Here is an 18989-nt window from a genome sequence, read left to right as displayed (position 1 = left end):
GATAAAGATTGTATAAAAACAAGCAGCTGCATGAATTTGGCACAACAGCCTGTAAAATTAGAAACAATAGTAGCACTAGAACTGAGATTGCTAAATTGGAGTTTATGAAGTTTATGAACCTTAATTAAAATGTCACTGATGTAGGTGCCAAAAAACATGAAAAGAGTAATGTATGTTAGTTAATTGTCTTCTATCTAGGGGAAGAAAATCAAGCACATTATCAAATGAGCAATGGGTATTTTACGTTTTGATTAATAACCTTCTCCATCATCAGAATCTCATAAAAATATTTGGAAACAAAGGTAAGTAACCAGCTAGCTTCAATCCTCTGTGCATAAATGGACAGTTTGTGTTTTACACATGGTCAAAATTTCTTTGAGATAGGTAATATACAAATATTCATCTTTTGGAAGCCAAGGAAATAACAATCAGATATGTTCAGTGGTACAAAACAATTCATGCATCACATATTCATGTGGATGATACATCATGTTTTATTTAGTTTAAATTGTTTGTTTAGACGTTGTAAATAATTTCAGAGAACAAAATTCAGTATTCTAATTGGAAACTAATTGGCTATTCTTTTAAACTCCTCACCTAAACCCCTAAACATTGATAGTACAGTTCTAAAAAGAGGCAAAATTCACGAAAGTTTAATTTTTTTAAGAAGAAAGAATCAGCTAATAATCTACAGATTTTGGTTTTCCTTGATAGCAAAAACAATGAAAGTTACTGCTGCTACTGCTAAGTCACTTCAGTTGTGTCCAACTCTGTGCGACCCCACAGACGGCAGCCCACCAGGCTCCCCCGTCCCTGGGATTCTCCAGGCAAGAACACTGGAGTGGGTTGCCATTTCCTTCTCCAATGCATGAAAATGAAAAGTCAAAGTGAAGTTGCCCAGTCGTGTCCGACTCTTAGCGATCCCATGGACTGCAGCCCACCAGGCTTCTCCATCCATGGGATTTTCCGGGCAAGAGTACTGGAGTGGGGTGCCATTGCCTTCTCCAATGAAAGTTAAGTAGTATGCAAATGACATTTTATTTCTTTCCATATGAAGTGTCAGGCATAGTGCTTAATAAGCACAATTTCATTGAAGTCTTAGGAAGTAGTTATTATTATCCCTATTTTCTAATGGAAACATTAAAGTCTTGAAGACATAAATAATTTTCAAAAGTGTACTAGATAGTAAGAGAGCTGCTAGAAAATTATTTTTGCTTATTTCTAAGCCCAAGTTCTTAATGATCGTGTCACACTCTTTTTTTATTTTTTCTTCTTTCTTTTCTTTCTTCCATCCTTCCCAAATATTTATTGAAGATGCTCTAAGGGAAATTATCATAGTCATTAAGGACTCCACTCAGTTGGAATTTTCTCCATTTTAATATTTAATCATATAGTTTTCTGGAAACTATTTATTTTTTAATCATTTCACATTCCCCAAATGTCTACTAAGTACTTGGTAACTGTCTGGTCAGTTAAATATTTTGTTTTTATGTAAACTAACCAGGGATTATCATGGTCAGATATCAGCTTAACTAATGCATAATGTTATGCTTTTCTACCTTGATCTTTTTATTTCCATGCAAGTATGGGGGAGATGCTTTACTTAGGAATTGCAATATTAATATTTATTTACACATTGTTTGAGCACAGATGGCAATGGGAAAAGTATACACTTTATTCCAGGAGTCAGTAGTATATGACCCACAAGCAAAACAGGCCAGTATTCACTGAGTATGGAACAGTTACTTCTACTTCTCTTGTCTCTCTTAAATATACTACAGAAAGCTGCCTCCATCTGTGAGAATCCACAGCAGGGACAGGTTTTCCTTCTGTCTTGTAAATCAACAGTCATTACTGCATTTAGTTCAGTTCAGTGGCTCAGTCGTGTCTGACTCTTTGTGACCCCGTGGACTGCAGCGTGCCAGGCCTCCCTCTCCCGGAGTTTATTCAAACTCATGTTACTCAAACCATTGAGTCGATGATGCCATCCAACCATCTCATTCTCTGTCTTCCCCTTTTCCTCCCGCCTTCAACCTTTCCCAGCATCAGGGTCTTTTCCAGTGAGTCAGCTCTTCGCATCAGGTGGCCAAAGGATTGGAGTTTCAGCTTCAGCATTACTGCATTATGCCTATACATGGACACACAAAGTCTTATTGCAAGTTAGAGGACCACCTAAGATCAGCTCTTTCATGTTACGAATGAGAACACTGGAAATCTACTTTTAAAGGATTTCAGACTGGATATTTTCCCTTTCTGTGTGCATGCTCAGGGCATAGAAACCATAATCCTACAGAACCAGGGTAAGACCAAGAAGTGGCAGAGTAAAAATAAGTGCCCTCACACAACCACAATGCTAATCCAATATTTGCAAAAAGAGAAATTGGGAACCCTGAAGACAGCTGTAAATCACTGGTTTGTTTGCAACAGAGTTTATTGCATAGTCTGAATTTTAGTGAGTATACAAACTTAAAATGTTATTTTTTCTCCAATTGTTGTATCATGCTCTGAAGAATATTCCTGTCTAATCTGACATCATTTAGAACAGATTCTATGTATTTCTGGTCTCTTTCAGTTATTAAAAATACTAGTAATGTTCAGCTTAAAGCTTTAATTCACAGTGCAATGAGAAACCATTGAAGGATTAAAGCAGGGGAATAAAATGACAAGATTAAAATTTTTAAAGATCACTCTGATTTCTCAGCACAAAGCAAATTATGGAACAGCAATAGTGAAAGTGGAAAGACAAGAGTCTATTACAGTTGACTGACAAGACTTGTTGATGATTAGGACAAGCATGATGGCAGTAGTGACAGAGATGAATATGTTGAGAATTATTTTATAGATAACACCACCAGGATTTGTTAATGGATGAAACATAAGTGATGAAAGAAAAAAAGAAATCAGTGATGACTTCTAGGGATATTTTGGGGGGTGGGGAGAGAAGAGAAGGGGAGTTATGTTGTCTTTTTTTTTATTTGTTTTTCAATTGAATACCTGGTGAATAGTGGCTCCATTTATTGATGATTTAAAGAAACAAAAAAACTGAAAGAAAATAAGACCTGGTTGACAAGTGGAGATATATCAACAATTCTACTTCAGATAAATTTAACTGGATGCCTCCGAGTCTTGCAAGAGGAGGTAACAAGTAGATGTTTGGATACACAAGTCTGGATCCCACAAGAGAAGTTTGGGCTGAGATGTTACTGTTCGGGTTTTGAGTATTCAGAACATACATAAAGTAATAACAAGTAAGACCACTGAGATAGCAAGTAAAGAGTAATACCAACATTTAAATAGAAATTCAGAGTGAAAATGTATAAATAGTGACGTAGTAGGATGGAAAGCAAGAGAATCCAAGAAAGGAGTCTGCTAAGTATTCATCAAAGGAAAAAATTGTGATTGTCATTATGGCAATTTTGTGGAACTATAGAGATAGACAGCATTTCACAAATGAGTAGGAAAATGGATGAAAATCGAGGAAAGGATATAATATATATCTATAAAATTTTTATATTAATTACAGTGAAGGGAAACAAAAAATATTGGATGGGAATATAAAGGGGTGGATTTTTGTTGTGTTTTATAATTTTTAGTTTGTTTATCTCTTTTAAATATGCTTGAAAGATAGGTGTTAGAAGATACTACACAAAGATAGGCATAATCTAATAATGAGGAAAGTAATTGATGTTTCAGGAGAAAATCAAAGGGAGGACTAAACCAGTAGTTAAGATAGACTTAAAGGATATGCCCTAGACTGACATACAAGTATTGATTTGTCTTTGATGGGAGAGGAATCAACTTTTTCCATTTGAGTAGAAAGGAAGAATATAAAGAGGTGTGTGTAATTAAAAGAAAGTATATGGACTTTTTGTTAGAAAGATGAGAAGATTTCTGATCAGTTAAGTAATTTGATTATTTAAGAAAGAACTATCCTGTCTTTCTAAGAGAATGGTGAACTCCATTCCTCTTTTTTATTGTCCATCATTTCAGTGTTGGGTTGGAACATATTTTCTATTAGCAAGACATTGCTTAAATAATTAAAAAATGAAAAAGAATAGATTGTGCATGTAATGTACAACTATTGATGAGTATAATTTAATTATCATATTTTTTCTAGAAAAATTAAATGTCTCCTACTGATACCCAAGAACAATCGCTGCCCTCTTCTAAGATGAATATTACTTGAGAGATCTATAGGAGAAAACTTTTTCTTTCAAAATAAGAATAATATTATTTACAGCATAAAATCAAGTCTTTCCAATTAAAAATAGCAATAATTATGAGTTTTATTTATTGGGATGAATAAATGAGTATATGTGCATATATATCTATATATTTATATGAACATATGTAATGAACACACACTATTGTAACCTATGGCTATATAATTTTGTAGGAATAAATGTTTTTAAATTTTAAATTAAATATGAATTTTTTAATGATAAAAGGTACAATTTACAAAAAAGATAAACATCATAAACCATTAGACACTTTAATAACAAAGAAAGAACGGTTTTATGTATACTTAATACCTAGCCCCAACTGAAGAGTAAATCTAGGATACCAAGAAATATAGGGCATATGTCTTTCAAGAGTTTATAGTTTTAATGAAGCAACAGTGAAGTAAACAGTTGTTTAAAATACATTATAATACATTCTTAATACAAGTGTGTTTAAATTACAAAAGTCACATGATACTAAGTATCCCCACAGAGCTTCCTAAAAGAAATGATCTTAGGAGTGGGCTTTAAAGGTTTCATAGATGTTGAACAGATATAAAGGATACTTATCATGTTTTAACAAAAACATAGTCAAAGGCCTAAGATACAGGGGATATGGACAGCTGAAAATAAATAGTTATTTAGAAATCCAGGTGGTTGGGTACAATAAATTGATTTTCTCCAAATCAAATTCAGTTACTGAGCATGGCATTCATCATGTACAAATTCAGTTATTAGAAAATTTTGAGTAACAAATATGTATTAAATAGAAATTAGGTTAACTCTAATACCAAACTAAAACTTTGGTAGTCTAATAAAGGCATGTAAAAATAATTCCATCTTACTTCCCCAATTCCAATACTACAATATTTAAATATATCAAATCTTCCAGATTAGAAGCCTTTGCCAAACCCAAGTGTACTAGTTCTGCATCTTACGTCCATGTGATGTTTGTTTGAACCACATAAGATCTGAAGATTTGGCCTTAACTGAGTTAGTCTCAGTTGCTTCTCAGATAGTATTACTGCATTATCTACAATGATTATTATGCAATTGCTCTCTCTTCTAGATTTGGCAGTGTGGAGGCTCATTGGAGATTGTGACTTGTTCCCACGTTGGTCACGTTTTTCGGAAGGCAACTCCCTACACATTCCCTGGTGGCACTGGTCATGTCATCAACAAGAACAACAGGAGACTGGCAGAAGTTTGGATGGATGAATTTAAAGATTTCTTCTATATCATATCCCCAGGTAAGCCATTCTGACATCTTTTTTCATCTGCATGGGAAAACCAAGTTTTAAGAATGCTGATTATATGTTACATTATTGCTGTTATTCCACTCCTTTAAATAAGGTATTGTTTATCACTGTAATATTGTAGAAGATTGTGTTTGAAAAGTTGTCCTGTGAGGTGAATCTTGACCTAAAATGAAAAAGACTATTCTTGTCGCAAATGCCTGAACATTCTTTTCTCGTTTGTTTCTTTATGAGTACAAGTATTATGCTAAAAAATAAAAAAATGAAACAAGCAATATACAGGAGATCCAAATTTAATTAACATGTATCAGTTCAATTTAAGAAAAAAATTTTAAAAGAAGTCTTTATTTCTATGTTTCACACATAATGCTGACTGGGTTGGTAAGAAATGTTTTTAATGTTGTTACAGAGATTTTTTTTCTGCATTATTTTCTTAAATACCTGAGTAGGGAGAGAGTGAGTGATTTCCCACAGGAACAAGATGGAAAATTATGCAGATATAAAAACTACTTTAAATAATATTTAAAACAGTAAATTACTCATCTATATATGTGAAAAAGCAATAATATATGACAATAATATAGCATCCTACTTTAGTTACAGAGTAGGATAGATATGGAAATAGAAGTAAATGTAGGATATCACTGGGTGGTGAGGTTATGAGTAATTTCATTAGTTCTTTTATTATTATTATATTATAACATTATTTATCAATTTCTATATATTATAAATTTTCTTTATAATGCATAATATTTATTTTTCAAAATTGATTGAAAACAAATTTTAAAAGAAAACAAATAAAATATTAAGAGAGAAAAATTTTAAACCTGTTAAAAGAGAAAAAAATAAATCATTGTGAGAAAATTCCATTACTGGATGATGTTATTATGAGTGATTTCATTCTTTAAAATTTTATAGAATATCTCCAACAGCCATATTTCATAAAAAAAAACTGAGATATCACATTGTTTTTAAGTAAAAAAATGAAACATTATGACAAGATACAAATAAGAGGAAGACAGGGTTGCCTTTACGATCTCCAATCTAGACAAAGAAAGCAAATCATAAATTATATAATAGGAATTCAGCTGTATTGGTAAAATAATTTGTTGTGTTCTATTTTTGATAGTTTATGATAGGACTTATGTCATCAATGCCATTATTATGTAGCCTGCAAGAACAGCAACAAAAACCTATGCCCACAACCTCTTTTCTACATTATCATCCATCACAAGTTTAGAAAAGTCAGTGTGGGTTCTAATTGACATGCTCAGGTTCTGAAAGTAGATATGAAACTGTGAAAATCCTTCTTTTATAGATGAAGAAGAGAATGAGCAGTATGAGCTTTCTTGTTAAGATCAGTATTACTCTGTAGAAAAGAAAAATTGGTGCAGTGCATGTGTAAATGTGTGATTAGGAGAAGGACTTTCTTCACACGTTTTTAATCCTCCCCTGTGTCAAGAAGCTATTGCCAGGAACACTGTTTCTCATATAGATGTATGTCTTGTTAATAATAGAAACCCAGTCCAGATGTTCACAAAGTTGAGCTCTCTCACAAAGAGAGAGCATGCAAATTTGCAGCAAAGCAGTGACATTTATATAACCTTTCATTTTCTTTTGATGATACTTTTTGAATTCAAATCATTACTTGAGAGATACATAAGCTCAAACATGAAAAAAGAAGTAATGGAAGAAAGAAATGTGTTATGTGTGATTATATACAGTATACATTCAGGAATATAAGTAATTGCGAATAATTGTAACTATGTGTATTATATTTACTCATGAATATTATTTGTGAAGCCAGGTGTTAGTCTTTTGTATAATTTCACATTGAATGAAAAAGGCAGATAAATGGTAGAACCATTTCTCATAATGTAGTGAAATGACAAGCTTCAGAGTTTAAAGGTGAAAAAGAATGCCTGCTATCTGGAACTAATGACTTGCTGCTCAACAGGGACTGTTTGTATATTCTGGAAAATGTAGTTTTTTCATTACAATAAATATCATTTGGAAGGTTTATTCTTATAAAATTGGGTCATTTAAGCCCAGAAAGGTACTTTGGAAAGCGATAAAAGGACTTCTGAGTTATACGCTGAAAAATATCTGGGAATTTCCTTAGGGGCATTTATGCTTTTGTATGTCTCAGAGACAGCATTGCTGAGTGTGGAACCTGCCTGCTCCATATGGGCAAAGAGAGAAAATCACAAATCTGAAACAAAAATTGCTTCTCAGTGGAAAAGGAAGATGGGAAGTAAGCTGGAAACTAGAGTTGGATGCCTATAAACAATTCTAGCCCTAGGCAGGTTTCAGATCATGCAAAAACAGATAAAATAGGTTGTATTGAGGAAGTCAGGAATCTGTCATTTGTATGATGGAAAGCCTTCTTTGAGTGGGTAACTATTTTTGTCATTACTGACAGTTTCTGTGACTCTTCAAATCATAAATTTCTTTGCTATCATCTAAAATCATGGGGTTTCTGTTTTTCACTTAAGTTTGTATGAAGAGAAATTGGTGTGGGGGTAGATCGGAGGGATACATGCATGTGCATTTACACTTAGAATTACATCCTTTTCTATAGTGTACATAAACACACACACACACACAAATACAGGTTTATGAAAAATCTAAAAAGTTTATAGTAAATTTTAACTCTCCAGAAACTCCATAAAAATCTGGTTAAGGAAAATGTTACAGTTCTTTCTAGAATTACCTCTGTGTATCTGTTCATTTTTCCAAAATATTTTATAAGGAGACTCCCATTTTTTATACCAGGGCTTCTAGTATAAAATCTTATTCTCCACTTATGTAGTTGTTCAAATGTGATCTTTAAGTACTGAGTCTTTGTGATTGAATGTTGACAATTTTGCTTCCTTCCAATATGCTCTATAAAATACTACCTTTCTACTTTATTGATTGGTTTAAGGATGCTTCAGTTCTGTCTTGAACTAAATGGGTACTCTTTCTCTGCCAAAAGTGTATTTCTTGCAGTTTTGATACAATGGCCAATCAATTCTTACTGTGTGCTATATTGTTTTATATTTATTACCTATCTCTATAGCCAAAGTAGTTCAGAGACCAGTGTTACAGTGCTTAGAAACCTTCCTGTCACTTTATAGTCCTTGAAAAATATGTGTTGAATAATTAGAACAATAAGTTCTGAATGAATGACTGAAATTTTAAAGGGGGGTCTGTTTTGTTTCTTCTTTTCTATGGAATTCTCTATGGATGTCTGCTCTGTATCAAGGAATCCCTTCATAATAATCGCAGCAAATCGGAACACTTTGTCCCAGCTCTCTATTCCAACCCTTGATAGCAGATCCACTGACAAAAGAGTGGTGAAACATACTTTTCATATACCTGCATTCTCATTCCTCTGACTCTGCCACCAGAAAAGGTTCCATTGGCTTACCTGTGTGCTTTATGTTATATGATTCTACCATAATTATTGGCACATACAGTCATATGTTTGTATCTTCCAGGACTAATATAAACATCTAATAGGCACAATTTAGGAGGACAATAACATTTTCTAATAAAGCAGCTTAAGAGCTCATAAACTTAAAATGATTACTTTTACACATGTCGATTTATGTTTTCTCATGACCCCCAATAATTTAACGTTAAAAGGAGACATATAAATAGATACATGTGTGAATTACTTTTACTTGCTTTTTTCAAAATATTTACTATATGTCCTGTCTTCCGTATGCCCATTACCCTTTGGCAATATTGATAGAGTTGCAATGTCTAATTATGTCCCCTAAATGGATATATGAATGAAGAGAAGCAATACTTTGAAATAGTGCTGAGGCATGCATTTTCAGCATTTGTTTAGTTTGCTTTTCGGCTGTCTTTTTAAGGATGCAAATACTATAGCATCATCGATTTTTAAAGCCCTGTAGGCTTTTAAAGCCTGAGGCGGTTCTTACTAGTAATTGGGCTGTTTCAGCTTGAGCCAATCTGATTGTCCTAGCAAATCCTTTGAAGTGATGTGATGTAAGCAGAAACCACTCTACACAGAACATCCCATTATAAATGGCAACATTTTTTTTTTTTTTTCCTATTGGTCACAGGTAGAAAGCTTAAGAACTTTAATAGAGTGGAGTCACAGCACTGACTGTATATTTGACATGCTGGCTGTTCTATAAATATTGATTTTCTTTCTTTGGAGAGGTAGATTTCTAACTGTGTATCAGTTGACATGATGATTAGAAGCAGCTGTCCTTATATAACCTCCAGTTGTTCTTCTTCCTTTTCTTAATAGGCCGCTGTGCTCTTGTTTTGAGCACAAATTGAAAATAAAATGGTAAAGACTCCCAAACAAAGGTATTTATATGTAACTGGGAAAACAACTTATTTTCCTTGACGTTATTATCATATTTTCATCTGTATCTCATGTAAACATAAACCACATATTTAAAGAAGGTTTGTTGAACTTATTTTGAAAGTTAACTCTCTAGTGCTAACCTTTTAAAAATACTTTAGGAAAATTAGCTCAGCAAAGGTAATCTTTATTAATAGCATTTTTGGATCTTTTATTAATGTTTAAGGTCCACGTTAATTTCTATTGAAATTTGTATCTGAAAATACAAATGTTTTCAGCATGCTGATTTGTTTAAAAGATAACAATATTTAATAACCAGCCCTTTGAGTGTAGGGCCTAATTTCTTTCATAAGTCATAAAAATGTAGTTTCTGGCTGATATCATAAGCACAGGTTTTGATGTTTCCAGCAAAATGTGCAGCATGCAGGTTTTTTAATAATCCGTGTATATCAGTTTTGGGTTGAGTTAACACGAATACATCTGAAGAGAGTATGGCACGTCTGAAAACACATATGTACCTATGAATTTTGAATTTTTGTTACTTAATAAGTGTTTTTTCATCAGTATCAAACATGATATCACTGAGTGAATATGATATTATGAGGAGGAAATTCTCAATCATTTTGACATGCTTTATTGTAACAACACATAATTTATATGCCTCTGTGATCCCTTGAAATGCTAAATGTTGAAGTAAATGATGACACTTGTATTCAATATTGTTGGTGTAGTGGACAGACAACTGCTTTTCCTCACTGTGGTCAGTCACTGGTCAGTTTTTATTGTTGGTTTTGTTACTAGTATTTCATATGTATTTATTTGTATTTTTATAATAATGAACCTGCTTTGCTTCTGTCTTCATCTGATGAGAATTATTAAGTTCTTGATTTGCACTGTGCCAGGAAAAGGGACACAGCATGAAAAAAATATTGCCTTTGCCTTTAAACAGTGAACTGCCTAGATCATCACAGTTAATTAGTTTAAATGGAAAATATTATTAAGTACTTAGTGCGTGAGGAACATACAGATGAGAATTGAAGGGGATACTTATAAAAACTGTTTACATTTTCCTAGTTTCCTATTCCTCACTCAGAAACTTCAAAGTCAAATGAGTCTTCAAGTTCTTTCTATTCTACTTACTGAGTTCTCTCTGCTGCTAAGCTGCTAAGTCACTTCAGTCGTGTCCGACTCTGTGCAACCCCACAAATGGCAGCCCACCAGGATCCCCCGTCCCTGGGATTCTCCAGGCAAGAACACTGGAGTGGGTTGCCATTTCCTTCTCCAATGCATGGAAGTGAAAAGTGAAAGTGAAATCGCTCAGTCGTGTCCGACTCTTAGCGACCCCATGGACTGCAGCCCACCAGGCTCCTCTGTTCATGGGATTTTCCAGGCAAGAGTACTGGAGTGGGGTGCCATTGCCTTCTCTAGTTCATCAGTTATCTTCATTTTCACACGAATCCTGCATCCTGATAACTTCTTGATTGTCCTGATGGTTCTCCCTGCCTCAAAGCTTGCCCACATTGCACTCACTCTTACAGTGCTACTAGAGAACCTTCATAAACTTTGATCTCTCACTCACCTTAACGCAAAGTCAAAAGTTTAGAACATGGCCAACAAGGCCCTATGTGATTTAGTTAACTTTTCACCCTATACTTTCAACCCTAGCAGTCCACATACCAACCATGTAGAACCATATTCAGACCCAAAGCTCAACACGCTTCCTGACACTTTTAGGTTTTTGCATATGTCTAAAACAGTATTTAATGAATGAGTGAATGCTGCCACCTCCTCCTAAAATACCATCATCATCCATGAATCAAGTTTGATATGATTTCCCCCCAGGAGCTCCAATGGTTCCATGTACTTCCCCAGTTGTAGCATTTACCTATTTTTAAAGTACTTTTTTTTCCCTCCACTAAGCTATAAAGGAACTGTATCTGTTATTTTTTTAATGTGTTTGTTTGGTTCCATTTTTATGTAGCGCTCATTGAGCTCATATTTTTAAAAATTGTAGTATATATATCAGATGCAAATAAAATGCTTTCATCACCACCCCTGTCAGCCTTCCTTCAAATCCTCTTCCTATGCATTTGCATGAATATACATACATATACACACATATAGAAGTAAATAAGAACATATAATGAGTACTATTTTCATTTTTTTTAACTGAATATGTTCTTCAGTATTTTATGTTTAATTCACAAAAGATTGTATCATTTGACTCTGTAGCTAAATTGTATTATAATATATAGACGTATCAAAGCTTATCTAATCATAGCAATATACAGCATTACCAGTTGTTTGCTATTATAAAAAATTCCAAAAACATTATTGAAATAACATTTTGATGAACTTGGGAGGTTAATTCTGAAAAATGTAGCAGCATTAAGAAAGAGAATCCTGGAAGCAGACTGCTTGGGTTAGTTCAAATCTTGGTTCCATGTAACCCCACTGTATTTACTTAAGCTCTTTGTACTTACTTTCCTAACTGTCAAATGGGATTTATAATAATATGGCCATCCTCAGAGATTTTTGAAACTAAATGAAAAAAGATATATAAATCACTTAGAACAGTGGCTGGCAACTAGTGTTAGATATCATTTAGTGTTAGATATTTCTGTTATTATTGACTAGATATATTCATAGAAGTAGATTTATTGGGTCAATGGATTTGACCCAAATCATATTTTGGTAGATATTTTCAAAAACTTCCATCCAAAAAGACTGAAGCCATTATCGCTTTCACCAACAGTGCTTGAGCACTTATACTATACTATCAACATTCCAGATCCTCAGTCCTTCTTTTTTTCATGTATATTTATCTGTGTCTACATATATACCTACATTTATTTACATTTGGATATATATTTTCATGTGTATGCAATTTCTCTTCCCACACTTTTACAAGGAATGAAAGTCTATTGCCATTTTTTGTTATTTGGATTTCATACCTCTTGTTCATTTGACTTTTGGGGATATCTATGGTTCTTTTTATATGTATTCTGGTAATTGATCTTCTGTCTGTTGTATACATAGCAAGGGTTTTCTCCCAAACTACTACATATGCTATAATTCAATTGATATACAAAAAGATATTTAACAAATTTTTTTTAAGAATTTGTTTATGTAAATTCTGTTTATCTTAGTCTTTATGGCATTTATGGTTTTGTGTGTGTGTGTGTGTGTGTGTGTGTGTGTGTGTGTAAAAACAGTCTCTCCCAAGCCTAATACATTTTAGGTGCCCCATTAATATTTGTTGAATGATTTAGGTTTGAGTTGAGTAAAATGCATGGTTTTTCTTAAGTTGTCAGTGATCTCTCTGGGCAATAAACATGAGCAGAAATGCCAGATGAGATAACTCTCATTATGTAAAATATTATCATCTTTATCCATGGGGGTATAAATAAAAGCATCAACCATAAAATTTCTGATTTTAAAGCTATTAATATGATTATATCAGTTCCCAATATAGTAATTCTCGCCAAGTGTCTTGAATTGTATTCATGGTTCATAAAATTAATAAACAGGTGATATAAATAATGTTTATTGAATCTTTCCAAAATATTGAATTTGAACAGTAAGGGTGGATCACTGTATTTCAGAATCTTTGATTAGCAATTCACAACTATTTCAGATAACTAACCCCTTAAATAATTTTATTATTATCAAATCTGGGCAAGTTCAAAGTATTTCTAGAGTGAATAAATGTAGCAAGTTCTAGTGAAGATCTGTTCGCAGAATAATCACTACCTTCTAGGGTTTAGATACCAAAATTATTCAGGCATTAGTTTTTGCTCCCTGCTCCAACTAAGTGTCATATAGCCTTTGTCTAATGGGTGTGTGTTTGTATGCAACCCATTCATTATTCTGAAGTTTCCAATTAGAAAATTCAACCCCAGCTGGATTGGATGGATCATGATTAATATTTATATCCTTATGACTTGTTCCAACAGTCAAAGTAAAAAAATTCAGTGTTTTTAAATTGGTACAAATGGTCAAGAACCCTTGTGTAAGATGTGTGTGTTTTTACTGTTAGGAGTTGGCTAAGAGTTTTTGTTTGATGTAAAAACATTAAATGTGAATCAAACATGATTCAGGTGCATACAGGGGTTTTATCATAGCTACTTTCATCTTGTCATCTTCAGAGTTCCCTAACTTCATTATTTAACTTTAAAGTACTTAAAACTGAACACCTTAAAATTTTTATAGTCATTTATGTCTCAATTCCAATTCTTAATTGAATTGAGGGAATCACTCTGACAGTCAGCAATAGTCATGTCATAAACAGATTGGTTGTCCCGTGGTTACATATTGCAGATTTCTTATTTCTAATACTCTCAGGCTAAGGCCCCTGGATTAAGTGTTCTGTAGGGTCATCTTTGCCTAATTCCTATGTTATCATCATCTTTTGCTATTTTACATAAAATATGAGTTTAATTCTGGAGTTGCCTAGTTAAATATAATCTTTTTTTTTCTTTTTTTATTATTTTATTTTATTTTTTAACTTTACAATATTGTATTGGTTTTGCCATATATCAAAATGAATCCACCACAGGTCTACACATGTTGAAAGTAAGAAGTCAAGGATAATTTTTAGAGAATTAGAAAGGAAACACAGTCTTTCCTAGATCCAATAATGATCTATCATGTAGTTTAAACTTTCCAGATGTGCTCAATTGGGGGTCTTTGAATAGTTCCTTGCAAAAATAAAACCAAAAGCAACAAAGTAAAATCATAGCCACATACTTGCCTATCAAATATTCAACTCTAATGTCAGATTACCTTAGCATCCTAATAATTTACAATCCAATACCCTTGAAAGTAGATCTTCTTTACCATAGCAACACAAATTCTCTAGAAAATTAGAGTATTACTTTTAGCAATTGTTTTTATCCAGTGTGCTTCATTTTCAAGGCAAACCATTCAATATCACAGTATCCAAGAATATGCTCCTACCAGCAATGCTGAAGAAGCTTGTTGAACAGTTCTATGAAGACCTACAAGACCTTCTAGAACTAACACTCCAAAAAAAAAATGTCCTTTTCATTATAGGGGAGTGAAATGTAAAAGTAGAAAGTCAAGAAATACCTGGAGCAACAGGCAAATTTGGCCTGGGAGTACAGAATTAAGCAGGACAAAGTCTGGTAGAGTTTTGTCAAGAGAACATACTGGTCATAGCAAACACTCTCTTCCAACAACACAAGAAAAGACTCTACACATGGACATCACCAGATGGTCGATACTGAAGTCAGACTGATTATATTCTTTGCAGCCAAAGATAGAGACACTCTATACAGTCAGCAGAAACAAGACTGGGACTGTGGCTCAGATCATTATTATTATTGCCAATTCATTATTATTACTGACAATTATTATTGCCAATTATTGCCAAATTCAGACGTAAATTAAGAAAGAGGAAGCCACTAGACTTTTCAGGTATGACCTAAAGCAAATCCCTCATGATTATACAGTGGAAGTCACAAATAGATTCAAGGGATTAGATCTGATAGAGTTCCTGAAGAATGAAGAACTATGGACAGAGGTTCTTGACATTGTACAGGAGGCGGTATCAAGACCATCCCCAAGTAAAGGAAATGCAAAAAGGCAAAATGGTTGTCTGAGGAGGCCTTACAAATAGCTGTGAAAAGAAGAGAAGCGAAAGGCAAAGGAGAAAAGAAAAGATATACCCATTTGAATGCAGAGTTCTAAAGAATAGCAAGGAGAGATAAGAAAGGCTTCCTCAGTGATCAATGCAAAGAAATAGAGGAAAACAACAGAATGGGAAAGACTAGAGATCTCTTCAAGAAAATGAGAGATACCAAGGGAACATTTCATGCAAAGATGGACTCATTAAAGGACAGAAATGGAATGGACCTAACAGAAGCAGAAGATACTAAGAATAAGTGGCAAGAATACACAGAAGAACTGTACAAAGAAGATCTTCATGACCCTAAAAACCACAATGGTGTGGTCACTCACCTAGAGCCAGACATCCTGGAATGTGAAGTCAAGTGGGTCTTAGTGAGCATCACTATGAACAAAGCTAGTGGTGCTGATGGAATTCCAGTTGAGCTATTTCAAATCCTTAAAGATGATGCTGTGAAAGTGCTGCACTCAATAGGCCAGCAAATTCAGAAAACTCAGCAGTGGCCACAGGACTGGAAAAAGTCAGTTTTCATTCAAATTCCAAAGAAAGGCAATGCCAAAAAATGCTCAAACTACCACACAATTGCTCTTATCTCACACACTAGTAAAGTAATGCTCAAAATTCTCCAAGCCAGGCTTCAACAGTATGTGAACTGTGAACTTCCAGATGTTCAAGCTTGTTTTAGAAAAGGCAGAGGAACCAGAGACCAAATTTGCCAACAACTGTTGGATCATCAAAAAAGCACGAGAGTTCCACAAAAACATTTACTTCTGCTTTATTGACTATGCCAAAGCCTTTGACTGCGTGGATCACAACAAATTGTGGAAAATTCTTAAAGAGATGGGAATACCAGACCACCTGATCTGCCTCCTGAGAAATCTGAGAAATGCAGGTCAAAAAGCAACAGTTAGAACTGGACATGGAACAACAGACTGGTTCCAAATAGGAAAAGGAGTACGTCAAGGCTGTGTATTGTCACCCTGTTTATTTAACTTACATGCAGAATTCATCATGTGAAATGCCAGGCTGGATGAAGCACAAGCTGGAATCAAGATTGCTGGGAGGAATATCAATAACCTCAGATAGGCAGATGACACCATATTTATGGCAGAAAGTGAGGAAAACTAAAGAGCCTCTTGATGAAGGTGAAAAAGGAAAGTGAAAAAGTTGTCTTAAAATTCAACTATCAGAAAATTAATATCATGGCATCTGTTCCCATCACTTCATGGCAAATAGATGGGGAAACAGTGGAAATAATGACAGACTGTTTTTTTGGGCTCTAGAATCACTGGGTATGGTGGCTGCTGCCATGAAATTTAAAGATATTTGCTCCTTGGAAGGAAAGCTATGACCAACTAGATAGCATATTAAAAAGCAGAGACATTATGTTGCCAAGAAAGGTCTGTCTAGTCAAAGCTATGGTTTTTCCAGTGGTCATGCATGGATGTGAGAGTTGGACTATAACGAAAGCTGAGTGCCAAAGAATTGGTGCTTTTGTTTTTTTTTTTTTTTTTTTCTTTTTTTTTTTAATTTAATTTTATTTTTTAACTTTACAATATTGTATTGGTTTTGCCATTTATCAAAATGAATCCACCACAGGTATACATGTGTTCCCCATCCTGAACCCTCCTCCCTCCTCCCTCCCCATACCATCCCTCTGGGTCATCCCAGTGCACCAGCCCCAAGCATCCAGTATCGTGCATTGAACCTGGACTGGCGACTCCTTTCATATATGATATTATACATGTTTCAATGCCATTCTCCCAAATCATCCCACCCTCTCCCTCTCCCACAGAGTCCAAAAGACTGTTCTATACATCAGTGTCTCTTTTGCTGTCTTGTATACAGGGTTATTGTTACCATCTTTCTAAATTCCATATATATGCGTTAGTATACTGTATTGGTGTTTTTCTTTCTGGCTTACTTCACTCTGTATAATAGGCTCCAGTTTCATCCACCTCATTAGAACTGATTCAAATGTATTCTTTTTAATGGCTGAGTAATACTCCATTGTGTATATGCACCACAGCTTTCTTATCCATTCATCTGCTGATGGACATCTAGGTTGCTTCCATGTCCTGGCTATTATAAACAGTGCTGCGATGAACATTGGGGTACACGTGTCTCTTTCCCTTCTGGTTTCCTCAGTGTGTATGCCCAGCAGTGGGATTGCTGGATCATAAGGCAGTTCTATTTCCAGTTTTTTAAGGAATCTCCACACTGTTCTCCATAGTGGCTGTACTAGTTTGCATTCCCACCAACAGTGTAAGAGGGTTCCCTTTTCTCCACACCCTCTCCAGCATTTATTGCTTGTAGACTTTTGGATCGCAGCCATTCAGACTGGCGTGAAATGATACCTCATAGTAGCTTTGATTTGCATTTCTCTGATAATGAGTGATGTTGAGCATCTTTTCATGTGTTTGTTAGCCATCTATATGTCTTCTTTGGAGAAATGTCTATTTAGTTTTTTGGCCCATTTTTTTATTGGGTCATTTATTTTTCTGGAATTGAGCTGTAGGAGTTGCTTGTATATTTTTGAGATTAGTTGTTTGTCAGTTGCTTCATTTGCTATTATTTTCTCCCATTCTGAAGGCTGTCTTTTCACCTTGCTTATTGTTTCCTTTGTTGTGCAGAAGCTTTTAAGTTTAATTAGGTCCCATTTGTTTATTTTTGCTTTTATTTCCAATATTCTGGGAGGTGGGTCATAGAGGATCCTGCTGTGATGTATGTCAGAGAGTGGTTTGCCTATGTTCTCCTCTAGGAATTTTAGTTTCTAGTCTTACATTTAGAACTTTAATCCATTTTGAGTTTATTTTTGTGTATGGTGTTAGAAAGTGTTCTAATTTCATTCTTTTACAAGTGGTTGACCAGTTTTCCCAGCACCACTTGTTAAAGAGATTGTCTTTTCTCCACTGTATATTCTTGCCTCCTTTGTCAAAGATAAGGTGTCCATATGTGTGTGGATTTATCTCTGGGCTTTCTATTTTGTTCCATTGATCTATATTTCTGTCTTTGTGCCAGTTCCATACTGTCTTGATGACTGTGGCTTTGTAGTAGAGCCTGAAGTCAGGCAGGTTGATTCCTCCAGTTCCATTCTTCTTTCTCAAGATTGCTTTGGCTATTCGAGGTTTTTTGTATTTCCATACAAATTGTGAAATTATTTGTTCTAGCTCTGTGAAGAATACCGTTGGTAGCTTGATAGGGATTGCATTGAATCTATAAATTGCTTTGGGTAGTATACTCATTTTCACTATATTGATTCTTCCAATCCATGAACATGGTATATTTCTCCATCTATTAGTGTCCTCTTTGATTTCTTTCACCAGTGTTTTATAGTTTTCTATATATAGGTCTTTAGTTTCTTTAGGTATATATATTCCTAAGTATTTTATTCTTTTCATTGCAATGGTGAATGGAATTGTTTCCTTAATTTCTCTTTCTATTTTCTCATTATTAGTGTATAGGAATGCAAGGGACTTCTGTGTGTTGGTTTTATATCCTGCAACTTTACTATAGTCATTGATTAGTTCTAGTAA

General features: G+C 34.3%; 1 protein-coding gene across 5 annotated transcripts in view; it reads left to right on the top strand.

Annotated features, from left to right (window-relative positions):
• Nucleotides 1–18989, top strand: part of GALNT13 (polypeptide N-acetylgalactosaminyltransferase 13) — a 655617-nt gene that overhangs the window by 451216 nt on the left and 185412 nt on the right. For all 5 annotated transcript variants that reach the window (XM_019985184.2, XM_070767821.1, XM_070767827.1 and 2 more), the window contains one exon: nt 5290–5470. In XM_019985184.2, coding sequence (XP_019840743.1) covers nt 5290–5470 — 181 coding nt within the window. The remainder of the gene's footprint in view (nt 1–5289; nt 5471–18989) is intronic.

The sequence above is a fragment of the Bos indicus genome, chromosome 2 (genome assembly GCF_029378745.1).
Source record: "Bos indicus isolate NIAB-ARS_2022 breed Sahiwal x Tharparkar chromosome 2, NIAB-ARS_B.indTharparkar_mat_pri_1.0, whole genome shotgun sequence".
Lineage (NCBI taxonomy): Eukaryota > Metazoa > Chordata > Mammalia > Artiodactyla > Bovidae > Bos > Bos indicus.
This window is presented reverse-complemented; position numbering and strand designations above follow the sequence as displayed.